This window comes from Amaranthus tricolor, chromosome 15, assembly GCF_026212465.1.
Source record: "Amaranthus tricolor cultivar Red isolate AtriRed21 chromosome 15, ASM2621246v1, whole genome shotgun sequence".
Classification (NCBI taxonomy): domain Eukaryota; kingdom Viridiplantae; phylum Streptophyta; class Magnoliopsida; order Caryophyllales; family Amaranthaceae; genus Amaranthus; species Amaranthus tricolor.
Window position 1 is genome coordinate 11757296 of NC_080061.1, and position 14118 is coordinate 11771413.

General features: G+C 34.2%; 1 protein-coding gene across 2 annotated transcripts in view; it reads left to right on the forward strand.

Moving 5' to 3' along the window:
- LOC130800643 (protein unc-13 homolog) overlaps window positions 1-14118 on the forward strand; it is a 34675-nt gene that overhangs the window by 7126 nt on the left and 13431 nt on the right. For both annotated transcript variants that reach the window (XM_057664207.1, XM_057664208.1), the window contains exons 11-18: window positions 93-302; window positions 850-951; window positions 4521-4751; window positions 6653-6727; window positions 6868-6933; window positions 10220-10405; window positions 10518-10673; window positions 11082-11174. In XM_057664207.1, coding sequence (XP_057520190.1) covers window positions 93-302; window positions 850-951; window positions 4521-4751; window positions 6653-6727; window positions 6868-6933; window positions 10220-10405; window positions 10518-10673; window positions 11082-11174 — 1119 coding nt within the window. The remainder of the gene's footprint in view (window positions 1-92; window positions 303-849; window positions 952-4520; window positions 4752-6652; window positions 6728-6867; window positions 6934-10219; window positions 10406-10517; window positions 10674-11081; window positions 11175-14118) is intronic.

The following is a 14118-nucleotide window of genomic DNA, read 5'->3' on the forward strand; positions in this document are numbered from 1 at the left end:
TGAGTTTTCTCTAGGATAGTTCTGTGTGATTATATGGTCTCTCTTGTTTACCCTTGACATTCTCTAAACTATCTTGTTGTTACTATCTGCAGTTCCTTCCAGCTACTACAGGAGAGCTACAAAGGTTAGAATGTTTAAAATCTCTTAAAGATGTTGCCAATTCTCTTGCAGAGAGGCCTGCTCGCGGTGACTTAACTGGTGAAATTTGTCACTGGGCTGATGGTTATCATCTTAATGTTCGGCTGTATGAGAAGTTGCTTCTTAGTGTTTTTGACATCCTGGATGAGGGAAAGCTTACAGAGGTTAGTTCTCTCAGCTTTGACCGCCTTCTAAAATTATGTGAACTGGCTAGGAAATGAGAAAGAACATTTGGTATCTTCGTTGTATTATTACATGGTAATGGAAATCAACTAAAAAGTAGAGTATCATATTTGTGCATGTTCACCTTTATATTGAATGTAGTTTTGAGATTACACTTTGCTCTCTTGTGGAAGGGAGGGGAAAGTGGAAACAGATATGAATTAACAGATATCTGCTGAATGTTGGATGAACTGTCTTTTAAAACTTCTGTGTTATTGATAGGGTTTGTGCAATTGACCGCCTTATTGCACCTGAGGGCATTGGAATAATGTCTTTGTTGTTCGAGAGAGATTTTAATTTTAAGTTTGGGCCATTCTAACTTGTAGACCTTGTTACTCTGTTACATTGTTTTGATTGCTGTATAATCTGTTTAGGGTTCTTTAACACAGCTTTTCTTATTACTGTTTGGTTTATTCTTTTCATTCTGCTTTGCTGCATCTTTTTTCAAGCAGTCATGTTTGATCTCTTGAGCATTGATCTGGAATGCAGGAAGTTGAGGAGATACTTGAGCTATTAAAGTCGACATGGCGCGTACTGGGAATAACAGAGACCATACACTGTACGTGCTATGCTTGGGTTTTATTTCGCCAGGTATATAAATCCATTGAAGTCCTATGCTTTCTGAAATGTTAGAAATGTACATCTTATTACTGCATATCTTAAATTCAGTGATATTTTCTATTCTTTTTTCTTGGTTACTACAAAGTCCTATCAAAAAATTGTGCTTCTCAATTGTACAATCTAGTTTTTAGTACAGCAAACAAACCCTATTCAAACCTGACTCGAGTCTATTCAGTGAGCTTTGTTGAATGGCCTTTGAGGAGGAGGGGAGACAGATATGGAGAAAAGCCCACTCTCAATTTCTGCCAATGGAGGAGCTATACCTACCTGTACCCTTAATATAAAGACTTAAGGGGTAGATGCCCTATTTTTAAGCCAACCGCTTGCTTGTTACAAAGACAATGCAGAATCCTAAATCCTGAAAGATGAGTTTTCCTGCTTGTACCATAGGGATACGAGTATTCATCACTCTCTTCCTGCTATGTATCCAAATTTCAAGAATACCCTTTCTGTCTTTTGAAATTTACTTAGAAGGGAAAAATTATTTTATTCCTTCTGTACAAATAAGGCATTGAATTTATTTAATTTATGTTAAATGAGACATCTTTTCCAAAAATATTTCACGGTGGAATGGGGCATTGATTGCTAGCATGTATGAAGCATGAATTCCTTCTCATGTGTTTTCTAGCTTGGAAATCTATCTTAGGGATGCAAGTCCTTCAATTCCTTGATGTGGTGTTTGGAAATCTAGATTTGATTTGAATTCCACAATTCAAATTCCTAATTGTCAAATCCAAATCCCTTGTTTGTCGATTGTTAGCATTTCTATATTCAGAATTTGCAATTCAATATGCGTGGTGATTGGCAAAACCATTTCAACTTCATTAAGTGGAACCTCTCTTTCTCCTCCTCCACGACCCTCACCACCACCTATCTTGCATTACCAAAACCTGATCTTTCATCACGGCACCACCCTTTCTCCACCTTTTCTTCTTACTAATACCATCATTCCATTGGTGGCTTGTGTCACACTTCACTAAAAAACTACCATTGCATATACCAGTCAAATAATGACAAATTTACATAACTTTGTTTGCATGATATAAGAAATTTTAAAAAATCTTTATTTCGGCCATTAGTGGCAAATTAGGGTTAATAAAGAATAAATTGATGGAAAATTATATGAAAGAAAAAACAATAGAGATAGAGAGAAGAAAAACATCTATGAGAGTGGGACAGAGTTGAAAAAAGTGAGATTATTATAAGATTATGACTGACGATGAAGATGGTGTAAACATTCCATTCCCCCAATTCCATTAAGAGGCTCCACCAGATTTGGGGGTCGAATGTACGCAATCTTATCTTTGTTTAATGATAAAAAAGGTTGTTTCTTGTTGACCCATGGTAGCAAATATTGCCCTTCAACTTTCACATCAATATGAAATGCACTTGACTTAATGAGTCATTTTGATATAATGCATTATGATTTTTGAAACCAAATAACTATAATCCTTGGCCCAATCGAAATAAGAGACATAGTTTGATATAGTTTGCAAATAATGGATCTTTTGATTGAATTTGCAATTCCTTAATTCTAACTCGTTTTGACATGCTTAGAATTGAAAATCCAAGATTTGGAAATCATTGTATTTAATCCAAAGTTTCAAAAGTTCTACAACTGACCCTTTATTGAATGGGGTATGAGGGTAGAAATGGGAATTGAGAAGAACCATCTAGAAGGGAATTTTCTACTAAGAAGTTGCTATCATATTCTGTTATTGTAAATATGCTTTGCTTGAGGGTAAAGAGCGCAAGGGGAGGGAATATATTCCATTATGCTTGGAATTTTACCGAAAAAGTATATTTACACCATGGAGTAATAGTAGCTCAAAACAGTCATTACTGCCTTGTTTCAATATGTTTTTGCAATTTTCTCTCCTATCTATACATTTGCTATATCATTGCTAATTACTACAAGCATTATAGAAACAATCACAGACCTTCTTCAGAACAACACAGAACACTGGTTACTTCCATGGAACACCATCGTGACATCCCAGCAACCGTCGCGTGGTGCCAAGCTCATGACACAAACACGCCCTGAAAGATTTAGGTTGAAGAGTAGTTCTAGAACTCATTTCTAGCATGCTGTCTAGTGTATCCACTGTTAGCTAGGTGCCCAAATCTGTTTACAGTGGCAACTATAGGGAAAATACAGTGTATGAATAATCTTGGAGCAAATAGGACTGAGGGCCGTCTATTTCTGGATTTTAAATTGATTGCGCAAAGATGTTTTGTTGGGTCATGTTTTGATCATTCATTTTCAATTTATGGTGTTGATTCTGTTATTTGGTTGACAGTGATTTGGTATTAAGTTCTTTTCATGCTTGAAGGAGGTGAGCAAAGTTTATATGGGGCACTTAGACCCTTAAAATCTTAACAAAGGGAACCCATAGACTTGCCTCTTTCTTTTTTGTACTCTGGTGGTCATTTTGTGGCTATGTGGGTTTTGTGAGTTCAAGTGGGCGATGTCAAGAATGTGTTTGTAGCTGAGAGAAGGTAAAATGTGTGATCATTTTTGGCTTGTTGAAGCTGGTTTTGACCATGGTAGGAAAATCAGGGGTGTGCTTTTGAGGGTTTTAGATCTGGATGTTGGACGCTCACATTCTTTAGAGTTACTTAATGTACGAACTGGAACTAGCGAATTCAGGCCACTTTGGGTTAATTTGGGGCCATTTTAGGAGAATTGGGAATTCAATGATCAGCACCGTCATTCTCTTTACATGGCTTTGGTATAGATAGTTGGACTTTGAGCAATTTGAAAGCACGCACTCATCCATTTGTCTTTTTGTTAGATGGTTGCGCACTGCTCATCTCAAGTTTGTGATTTTTTTGATAAAACTATTTCCTTTAGTGATTTTCTCCAAGGATCCTGAGACCTACCATTTTGAGCCTTTTGTATACTATAAAAGCTTGCCTTTTGAGTCAAATTAGAAGCTTAGAAGTTTTTTGATAGGATGTTTTCTGTAAATGGTAATGGAAAGAATGGCATGGGAAATACCAGAAAGGAATCACAAGATGACTCTTTTCTGTCATGCTCATCAAGCTTCCTCCAAAAGCAAATATATTTCAAGAAAGTTCAAGTGGATGGATGATGAATGGTTCAAGTGATGGAAGCATGGATAGAGTTTGTAAAGGTTTTTTTCCAGTAATGAATTGAAGCATTTACCTTCTCATACCTGCAGAAAGAGTAATGATATCTGTGAGTAAACTTCTAAGGACTCATCAAAGGAAAATGGTTGTAATTTTATACATCAGAGCTAGGTCTAGATCGGTTGGAAGTAGGAATGCCGTGTGAACTTTTATTGTTTCTTGTGTGCTGTTTGACTTCTTTCTCCTTTTTGTTGAATTGACTGAGCTTGTGGCCTGCTAGATTTCAGGCTGTAGACAATTATTCTTATCTTTTTTTCTAATGTATGCATCTGCAGTTGCAACTTTCTTTTTCTAGCAACACCTGTCAATAGCTTATACTTATATGTATGTACAAATATTTTGTATAAAGTTGATGCTAATAGCCTTTTTTGGGCATTGGATCACAGTCTGTGATAACAGGTGAAAAAGGAATGCTTCAGTTTGCCATCGAGCAGTTGAAGAGAATCCCTTTAAAAGAACAGCGTGGTCCACAGGAGAGGTTGCACTTGAAAAGTCTGCAATCAAAGATGGAACTTGAATCAGGGTCTCAAATTACTTCTTTTCTTCAAGCATTCCTTGGACCAATCCAGAAGTGGGCTGATAGACTGCTTGCGGATTATCATTTGCATTTTTCTGAGGTCAGTTATTAGAATGAGTCGAGATGTATGCTGGTCAAGTGTAAGGCCAATTGCTGAGCTTGTGGTGTACTGCACTTGTTTGGTGATCATTTCAGTTAAAGTTAATTTTATCACTAGATTTTGGTGCTCATCTAACATTTTATTCTTTTACACAAACTTTGTGTTATAGAATCTTATAGATCTATTCTTGTGCAATTGTTCTCTCTTTCTACTTGGTATTTCTACATGCTACTTATGATATTTACTAACTCCATTGTTTGTTAATTGCACATTCTCTTAGGCATGCAAAGTAAGGGATGAGGAAACAAATTTCCTTTTGACAAAGTTATGTGATTGTAATGATACGAGTAGTTGAGAGAAAAAGTATTTGTACTAGAGTAGTTCCCTTGTGGGCATTATTGTCATTTGATAGCAAAAAGCTATCTAGTTAGGAAAGGATGCAGTAATTTAAAAAATTTCCCAAAAGGGGAATATGGCACAATTGAACATAACAGACTACAGAGGAAGTATTTTTTTGTTTTACCCTCTTCACTTAATATGAAAATTATTTTTCTTGCAAATCCTAAGACGCAGCGAACAATTTACACTAATTCTTTTTGTTTGAAGTACATTTTCCAATACCTTTAGTATCGCCATACTTCATTATTTCAATGTTAAAGCCTTAAATGATTGCAACGTCCAAGATTATCCTACATCATATGCAAGTAGATTTGAGAGAATTAATTCGTAGTTCTCGATATTACCCTGACCCAAATTCGAGCTTTACTAAAAATTACATGAGCCTATTTTGACCACAACAAAGATTGATGTGCCTCAACAACTGTGTGATTAACATTAAGTGATGTTCCATAACAACTGAAATGATATTCCTTAGTTGTAGAGCCTAAATGATACTGAATTAATGATAAGCTGATCTTCCAAGTATGACTGAAACTGAAGTGTACGAACTGAATTCAATATGAACTACCAATTTTCACCTTTACAGATTTAAAGGTTTTTTTTTTTTTTTTTTTTTTTTTTTTTTTTTTTTGTAGTTGTTTCTTTATTTGTTGAAAAGGTGAAACAATTCTTCCACATCATCATTGTAGACATTTGTAATTTAAGTTTTTAGCTTTTTAGTTTTACATGAAAGCATGATTTTGCAATGCATACCATATTATGAATAAACTAATGGTTATCTTAATTCTTATGAACATAATTTACTATAATATACCCTAATCTTTTGTGATTAAGGCTCTGGCTTTTTTGAACTATTATATAAATTCTTACGTGTGAATTTAATACTCTCTCTCAGTCAATCTTTTGGGATTAAGGCTTTGTCATTATTGTTGTTGTTGTTGTTGTCTCTCTTAGCCTCTCTCGTTTAATTGTCTCTTTACTTTAATTGTTGAGGTCACTTTTGAATTTTTATTTCTAATGGCCTTATAATGGATTATTAGAGTTGACGGGGTTATATAAAGGCCTATGACAGATGTGCTAATGTGAGTTCCAAATGCATATTACCATTTTTTTTAATGAAAATTGAAGTGTTAGAAGAAGTTTACCTTGATATAGATTCATATTTTTGGAACAAGGGAATCTTTTGAATTAGTGCATCATTTCCTTTTAAAGAATTTTTTTTTTTACTCATTTTGACAATTTTACCCACCCTTCCCCTGCCAAAAGTGAATTGTGCTCGCATTTCTCTTTTAATTAAATCCTCAATCCGCATAGTATTTTTGTACAAATGCCACTCTTTTAATTTTATGTGCCAAAAGAAAATAATGCATTTATTCTAAAACAAATGAGGTATTTGATATTGTTGATTGTGAGATCATTGTGTTAACGTTTCCTTTTAAATGTTATCCGGGTACTACTCCGAAATGAAAAGTTGAAAAGAATTTTATTTCTATATCTATTAGGATCCGCAAAAGATGGAGGATATTGCAACTGTGGCAATGGTTTCTCGGAGACTGCTGATAGAGGAATCACAACAAGTATGTCAGTTTAGACAATTCTCGGAATTTACAACTTTTTAAAATTTTGTATTTAAAATCATTACATGTAGTGTTATTCATGTTATTATGGTTGGCTAATTTGCCTTTCATTTGTAAAAACTCTTCTTATCTTTTTGCAGTCCATCAATGATCAGGATCAGATTGAATCATTTGTAAATTCGTCAATTAAAAGTGCATTTGCACGGGTAAGTAATTCCATTGGCACAAGATATCTATTTAATATTTGATCTTGGTAACATCAGTCGCTTTGTTTTGTGCTGAAACTTTTGATAAAACAGTGAATATACAAATTAAACCACTTTCTCTAAAATTCCCCCACTAAAGACGAGTTGAATTCCCCCACAAATTATAATAGTGAATGTACAATAGGCTAAATGATTCTATTCTTCTTGTGATTTTTAAAGGAGCGCCTCGGGCGTCCTTTCAAGGTGGGCTCTAGAATAGCTGTTTCTCTTAGTCTAGGCTCATTGAGATACAGACGGGGCATACTTTTGTTTGCTTTTTTGTGTTTTTGCATTTTTTGTGTGGTAGAAAACATTTTTAAATAATCTATCATTGCTTATAGTTGAATTAGACAATTAGACCAAAAAGATTTATTTCTTCTGGAAGGAAGAGAAAGAAAACATAACATGGTTTGCTTTTGTTTTTAAGTGAAGCAAAGAAAAAAAAGGAGAAGGTAGAGGATTTTCTTGGAGTCTATTGTTTAGTTTTTCTTTTCTTCTTATTTCTTGTAGATTCTTCGTCTTTTCTTTTCTTCTAGATTTTCATCTTTCTATCTTCTTTTCCTCTAGCTTTTGATTTTTAGGCTTTTTTATACTCTCGTCGTCTTTTATTTTTTTTATTTTTGCTTTCTTTCAATTTTCTTTTCTTTGATTGTTTTTCTACTTCTGTTGATATTTTTACTTCTCATTTTTTCATCTTTCATATTTAACGAATTTTCTGTCTTTCTTCTCGAATCATCATGCTTTCTTCTCTTCTTCTAGGTCTTGTTCTTTTTCTATGATAACAATGTGTTTGCAATTACACAGAGAACAATAGACAAAATGCTTTAGAATGTGGATTCAGGTACTCTCTTGTGCCATTTTGTACTATGTTAGTGGCTTAGGCGCTTAGCACAATGATAACATTTGTTTTATGTAGATATGATATGAATATCATATTTCTTAAGTTATAGTATAAAATATATGCTTTAAAATTGTTTTATTAGCTATTGAGTGAAAAGGTGTGTCTCATTTACAATACGCTTTATTCCATGCGCCTCTAAGATCTTTTGCTCATATGCTTTAAAATATACTTAAACTTTGCTGCAAATCACTTGTCAAAATATTATTTAGTTGTAACCATATATAGACATGACACACCATAAAATTTCCAACAGGTGTATTACTACACAACATGCTAATGTCCAACAGAATAGCGGTCATGCCTGATCTTTGTCTTTGTAACATCTCATTAGTGTTATTGCATTAGTGTGCACCTAATGGTTAAGCGTGCAAAAAAAAATAAATCTCACCTTAAAAGCAACACTAGCCTAGCCCTCAGACGATTTTTTGAATTCCAAAGGATAATTAGTGAAACTGCTGGATGAATCAACCATACATTTCATGGATTTATCCATCTTCGATAATTGAGTTAACAAAATTTCGGAAATTAAAGTGACCTCAAGGAAGTTCCTCAAAAAGTGAAGATCCCAAATGTTATGTACTAGGAAAGTGAAAGCATGAGCACCATATGAAGTAGACAATAACAAATAATGTCAACAAAGGAATGTTGCAATGGAAGGCCTCTTTCCTTTTCATCCTCCTAAAATCTTATTGATGACCATTTGCAATTCGACCACGAGTCATGCAAAGACAATCATTTTGAGTAAACCATAATTACTTTGGTTAACACTACCAGTTTCCTACTAGAAATATAGTTTCTAACCAACCACCTAAAATATGCTTCCTCACTAGGGAAACACACCAAATTGTATGGTTAAAACAACCATTTTCCGACCAGAAAACATATTTTGTAACCAACCACCTAGGATTTGCTTCTTCACTAGGGAAACACACCAAATTGTACTTGAAAAGATAGTGTTATGACTCGGGTCAAAGGGTCCAAGGGCATTATCGACATTTCACATTTAATTAGTCTTTATGTATTGTAATTAGATTAGTTGTTATTTTTTAGGAGTCTCTTGGGGCCTAGGCTATATATAGAGCCACCCTTGTAATAATTGATTAGCTTTTGAATATTAATAAGAAGGAATTGGTCTTTTGGGAGTTACGGACAGACTCGAAGTATCCATACTATCGGTTTCGGTAATAGGTCTTGGCTAATCTGTTACAGATTGTCCCTTTTCTCACTACCAGTGCCATACCACAAAGAGTCCTTGATAAATTTTTTCGATCATTTCCCTTTTTCATATGTTTCATGCTTGCTATTGTCATATGCTTTTTATATTGCACTTTGTTTATGAATTTCATACATTAGGGTGGTGCCCTTACCATAATCTTTTAATTTACCACTCCTCGAAACTTAGTTTTCACCTTATCTTTATTCTTGATATTGATTGATATGTTTAGCTATCATTTAGATCTAATGGTTGAAAAGAGTGAGATAAATTTTCACAATATAAAATTGTTCAAGAGAAAAACGTTTATGTTGGATTAGCCATGTGTAAAGAAGTTTGAGAAGTGCCTCAATTCGAAAAGTGAGGCTTGTTTGACTTGGAGAATAAAAGTGAGGAATGACAAGAAGATTTGGAATTTGTGTGAGCGTATAACAATACATAGGATTGAATGGAAGGGAATATTTTTTATATGATCATAGAATTTCATGATCTTTGTTTACATCAGTAGTTAAAGGTAGGGCTTGATAATATATAATCTTTGTTCTGTTACGTTGATTTGATTTAGTTCATGTAGATGACTCCATATTGTTGGCATCAAGATTTCGACATTAGGGGTGTTTGGCAATTAGTTTTTTTATGAACTTTTTGGTTGGCTTTTAGCTCTTAGCTTTTGGTTGGTCAATTAGCTAAATGAGTTTTTCGGTAAATGGCTTTTAAGCTAGTTGAAAAGCTAGCTTTCAAGCCAAAACCATAGACTTATATTTGCTTTTTTCATTGACTTTTGGCTTTTGGCCTACTTTTTCTCAAATAAACAACCATCAAATAGTATATACCAAATATCTCTTTAACAACCAACTTAAACAACTGGCTTATCAGCCAATGCTTTCAGCTAGTCAAATTAGCCACTCTCCCATTGTTGGCGTTGCCGTTGAAAACAATTTAAGGATGTCTTGCTTCCACTCGATGTTTATATTTTAATTATGCAATATACAAGTTACCACCAAGTGTACTCATTTCTTACATTGTTTTTGTTGTTAGGACACCCAATCCTCTGTTCAAGCAATAATTTAATTTAATTTGATAGGAGTTTTCTTTATGCAAACAAATAGATGATATATACAATGATTGTGCAGATGCTACATGATGTTGATGCAAACTCAGACACAACACATGACCACCCATTAACATTGCTTGTTGAAGAAATAAAGAAACTACTTAAGAAAGAGACAACATTGTTTGTCCCAATTTTGTCTCAGTGGCACTCACAAGTTCTTGTTGTTTCGACTTCTCTTCTTCACAAACTCTACGGAATGAAATTAGTAAGCTTATGAATTTCTCCTTTGCATGTTTATCAGCTTCTTTTTTCTCATCTTTTCTTTCCTAGAAAATCTTGTAGACATAAAGAGTAATGGTCTGTAATTAATTCTCCAGAAACCCTTCCTTGATGGTGCTGAGCATTTGACAGAAGATGTAGTATCTGTATTTCCAGCAGCTAATAGCCTTGAGCAGTACATCATGGGGCTTTTGACTTCAGCTTTTGGTGAAGAAGTTGCTGAGAACTACTGCAAAAAACTTGGGAGGTATCAGGTGAGAAGATGCTGCTAAAAATCTTTAGTCTTGGGTCATTTTAAAGTTAATAAAAAAATTGCTCCTAAAAACTTTGTCATCTGTCTTTTAGTTGGCAATTCACTCTAGTTGCATTAGTCCATTTTTTCTTCTTGTAGCATGTTTTGGTTCACAATTAATTATATTTCATTCTTATGTTGTTTTCTCATGTTCTTACATAGTATCCATCTTTAATTTTATTATGACATCAAGACACTGAGACCCAACAAGGGTACGCGACAACAATTTGTTTAATGTGTGTCATGTATCAGTATTGCCCCAGTATGAGATTTTTATTTTTTGAACATCATGATTAGAATTAGATTCTTTTGCATCTGGTTTTGGGGTATGCTGATTCAGTTTTCTTTATACATCTTTCCTTTTTGCTAGATCGAAACCTTATCTGGAACATTAGTAATGCGCTGGGTCAATGCACAGCTGCAAAGAATTCAAAATTGGATTGCACGTGTCATTCAACAGGAGGTATTTATCAGCTTCCATATGCTTGATTCTATATTTTTTTCAGATATATGATTGGTTTTGTACTTGCTTTCCTATTTAGTTTAATTTTTATTCTTTAAAACAATTTTTATAAGCAATTGAGCATACCCAGAAGTCGCTCTTCTTTGATATCTTAGCCGAAAACATTAAATTATTGAAGACTGCCCAAGTAAAGACAATCATCCTCCACCACATTCAACACTCTGAAAATCTGGAACTAAATGTTTCAGTTACCAAGTGTGCGATACAGTTAGTGTAAAATGCCTCACATCTCCAGCAATTCAACGCTAGTATTCTTCTTGTAGTCATTAAAAACCAAAATTTTCCAAGAGTTTCGAACAAACTCTTACAGTGTCCTGTCAAGTGTCAACCTTTGATGAAAAGAATGCACATCGTTTTAATTTCTCTGAAATACTTTACACAAATATGTAGAATATTTACTTGCTTTTCCTTCTCAACTCAAGCATATCATTTGTAAAGGATTTTCTAAAGATGTGGTTCGACTGTCAAAATAAACGTATAAAAAGTGAAGAAAATGTGGTTCACAGAAACAGTGTACAAAAAGGTGTGCCTAGGTTCTCAAACTCAGTGTGCAGCTTTGCCCAAACATCTGAAATGCCTAGGCAAGGTTTTTTCGGAAGAGATGCATGAAAGGCTCACTGGCTGTATGCAGAGGCGAAAGGGGGCTGGGGGAGGCTCCCCCCCGGCCGAAACATGTCCCCTTTTGTAGTTTTAACATGGTCCCCTCTGATTAATTTATGACATCATGTATTAAGACAATTTATGCATTCAAAATCAAGGATAACTTAGTGGATAAAGTGCTGTTGTCCAAATTATATGGTTTGAGGTTCAAGTCTCCACACAAACAATTGAATCAACTTTTTATACTTATTTATTTCAAATTAATAACTTAATACTCCATCTTTCCCTTAAAAAGTGAGATAGTTTGAAACTTCAAAAATTAAGATAATGCATTTATTGTAATACTAACTTGAACAATAAAGTATTATTATAATTTTAACAATAGAGTTAATTATTTATGGACTTATATGTGTACTAATGAAACATGATTTTGCTTTAAAAAATAATTTTATGTAAATATCAATTTTTTTCAAAAGTAAATCTCTCTCTCCTTTTTTTTCTTTCTTTCTTTTTTTTTTTGGGAAAAGTAGAAGATTTCATTAATCCAAAACCAATACAAAATACATCTCAACACAAGGTGTCACACCCTAGCTCTACAGTGCATCAGTATGAGAGAAACACCCACCTTCTAGTAAGGGTTGTGTAGCCTCACTCTTCATGTGCATCAGTAAGGGGGCACCAAGTTAGTGGATAAACAAAAACAGCAAGATAAACAAAGAAAATTACAATTCAAGATCAGACTGTAAGGTGGGCAGAATAGCTTGAAATCTGGCATGAACTTCCTCTTTGATCCGAGAGAGCACTGTAGTTGGGCGGACCACATGGGCTTTCCAAACTGCCTCATTTCTGACAGACCATACATGATAAATCAAGCTGCAAATACAGGCAATAAAAAGGGTCCTCTTGATTTTCGATGATCGCCATCTTTGAGGATCAATTTTACTAATGCTAGTGACTTTTAGGTTAGTCTTTAGCCGTTGCTCAAACCCAAGGAGGAGTCTGCTATAATGACATTGGAAGATCAGATGCTACTCTGATTCTGGTTCTGACCAGCATAAGGGACATAGATCATTGTCGACAATACCAATACGTAGTAGTTTATTCTTAGTGGCAAGTTTCCCAAGAATAGCCAGCCACGAAACAAAATGCACACGGGGAATAGTAGCTCTATGCCATACCCATTTATCCCAATGAACAGGAGTGCTCGCTTCCAAACAATCCTTTACCTCTTGGATGCGATATGAGGGTAGGGACATAAACCTGCTGAGTTTATCTTTAACTCCACATAGCTTTCGGAGGGCCCAGCTCGCTGTCGGGGGGGGGGGGGGGTTAAAGATAGCCCAGTCTCCACATACCTCTTTTTTATCCTTGTTTTTATTACTTTATCTTTTATTGTTAAATAATTACAATTTGACCATTGCAAGCTCTAAATATATAAATTGCATATATTTATGTGAATTGGTCAATGATATTTTTACAATAATACCAAATATTGCGTGTATTTTGTGATAGGGAAAGTAATAATTAATCAAACTACTTATTGTAGTGTCACCTTTTTTTTTATAAATCAAGTAATTTTTTATTTTCTCTTCAAGTTTAGTAGGATGTTGCGTTCATTAATAAGTGCATAATATGTAATATCGATTAACAAAGTAACTAAAACTTATATTTCACGATCACTTGCACAACTGCAGTGTCATGGAAGAAACCTTACACAACCTTTTACTTTGAGTTAAAACTTTATCTAAATAAAAAAATATAAATTTTAAATTTTATATTTTTGGTTGTCACGTTGTTTTTTCACTCTAGAAATTATATTTTTGTTCCATAGAGATTGATTTTTGCTGACAAATCTTAGTTCATTGTAATGAAAAATCTTTTGTCGCTTAATTTCGCAAGAATTGAATTGGATGATTATATTAATCCTTATGCTGTTGAATTTGATTTTCATCTAATTATGTTGTTATTATATCAATCATTCCACAAAAATTTTTTTGCTAGTCGGTATTTGACCTCCCTTAACTTAAATTCCTGGCTTCGCCCCTGGCTGTATGTCACATGTGTTAGTGTGAGTTCTTTTGCCCAATCTACTCCTACCCTCGTGAATCCTAATTCAGCTTTGACATTCCCTAGCATGGTTCATTAACTCACCAATTTGTAGTTTTGCGATCTAGAATGCTCAAGTTATCATACCCATGCTCTAATGTCTACTTCTGTCTGCACCTTGTAGAATGAATTCCAAGAAAACCTTCAAGATCATTGAAAATATTTTTGATTTAGGGTT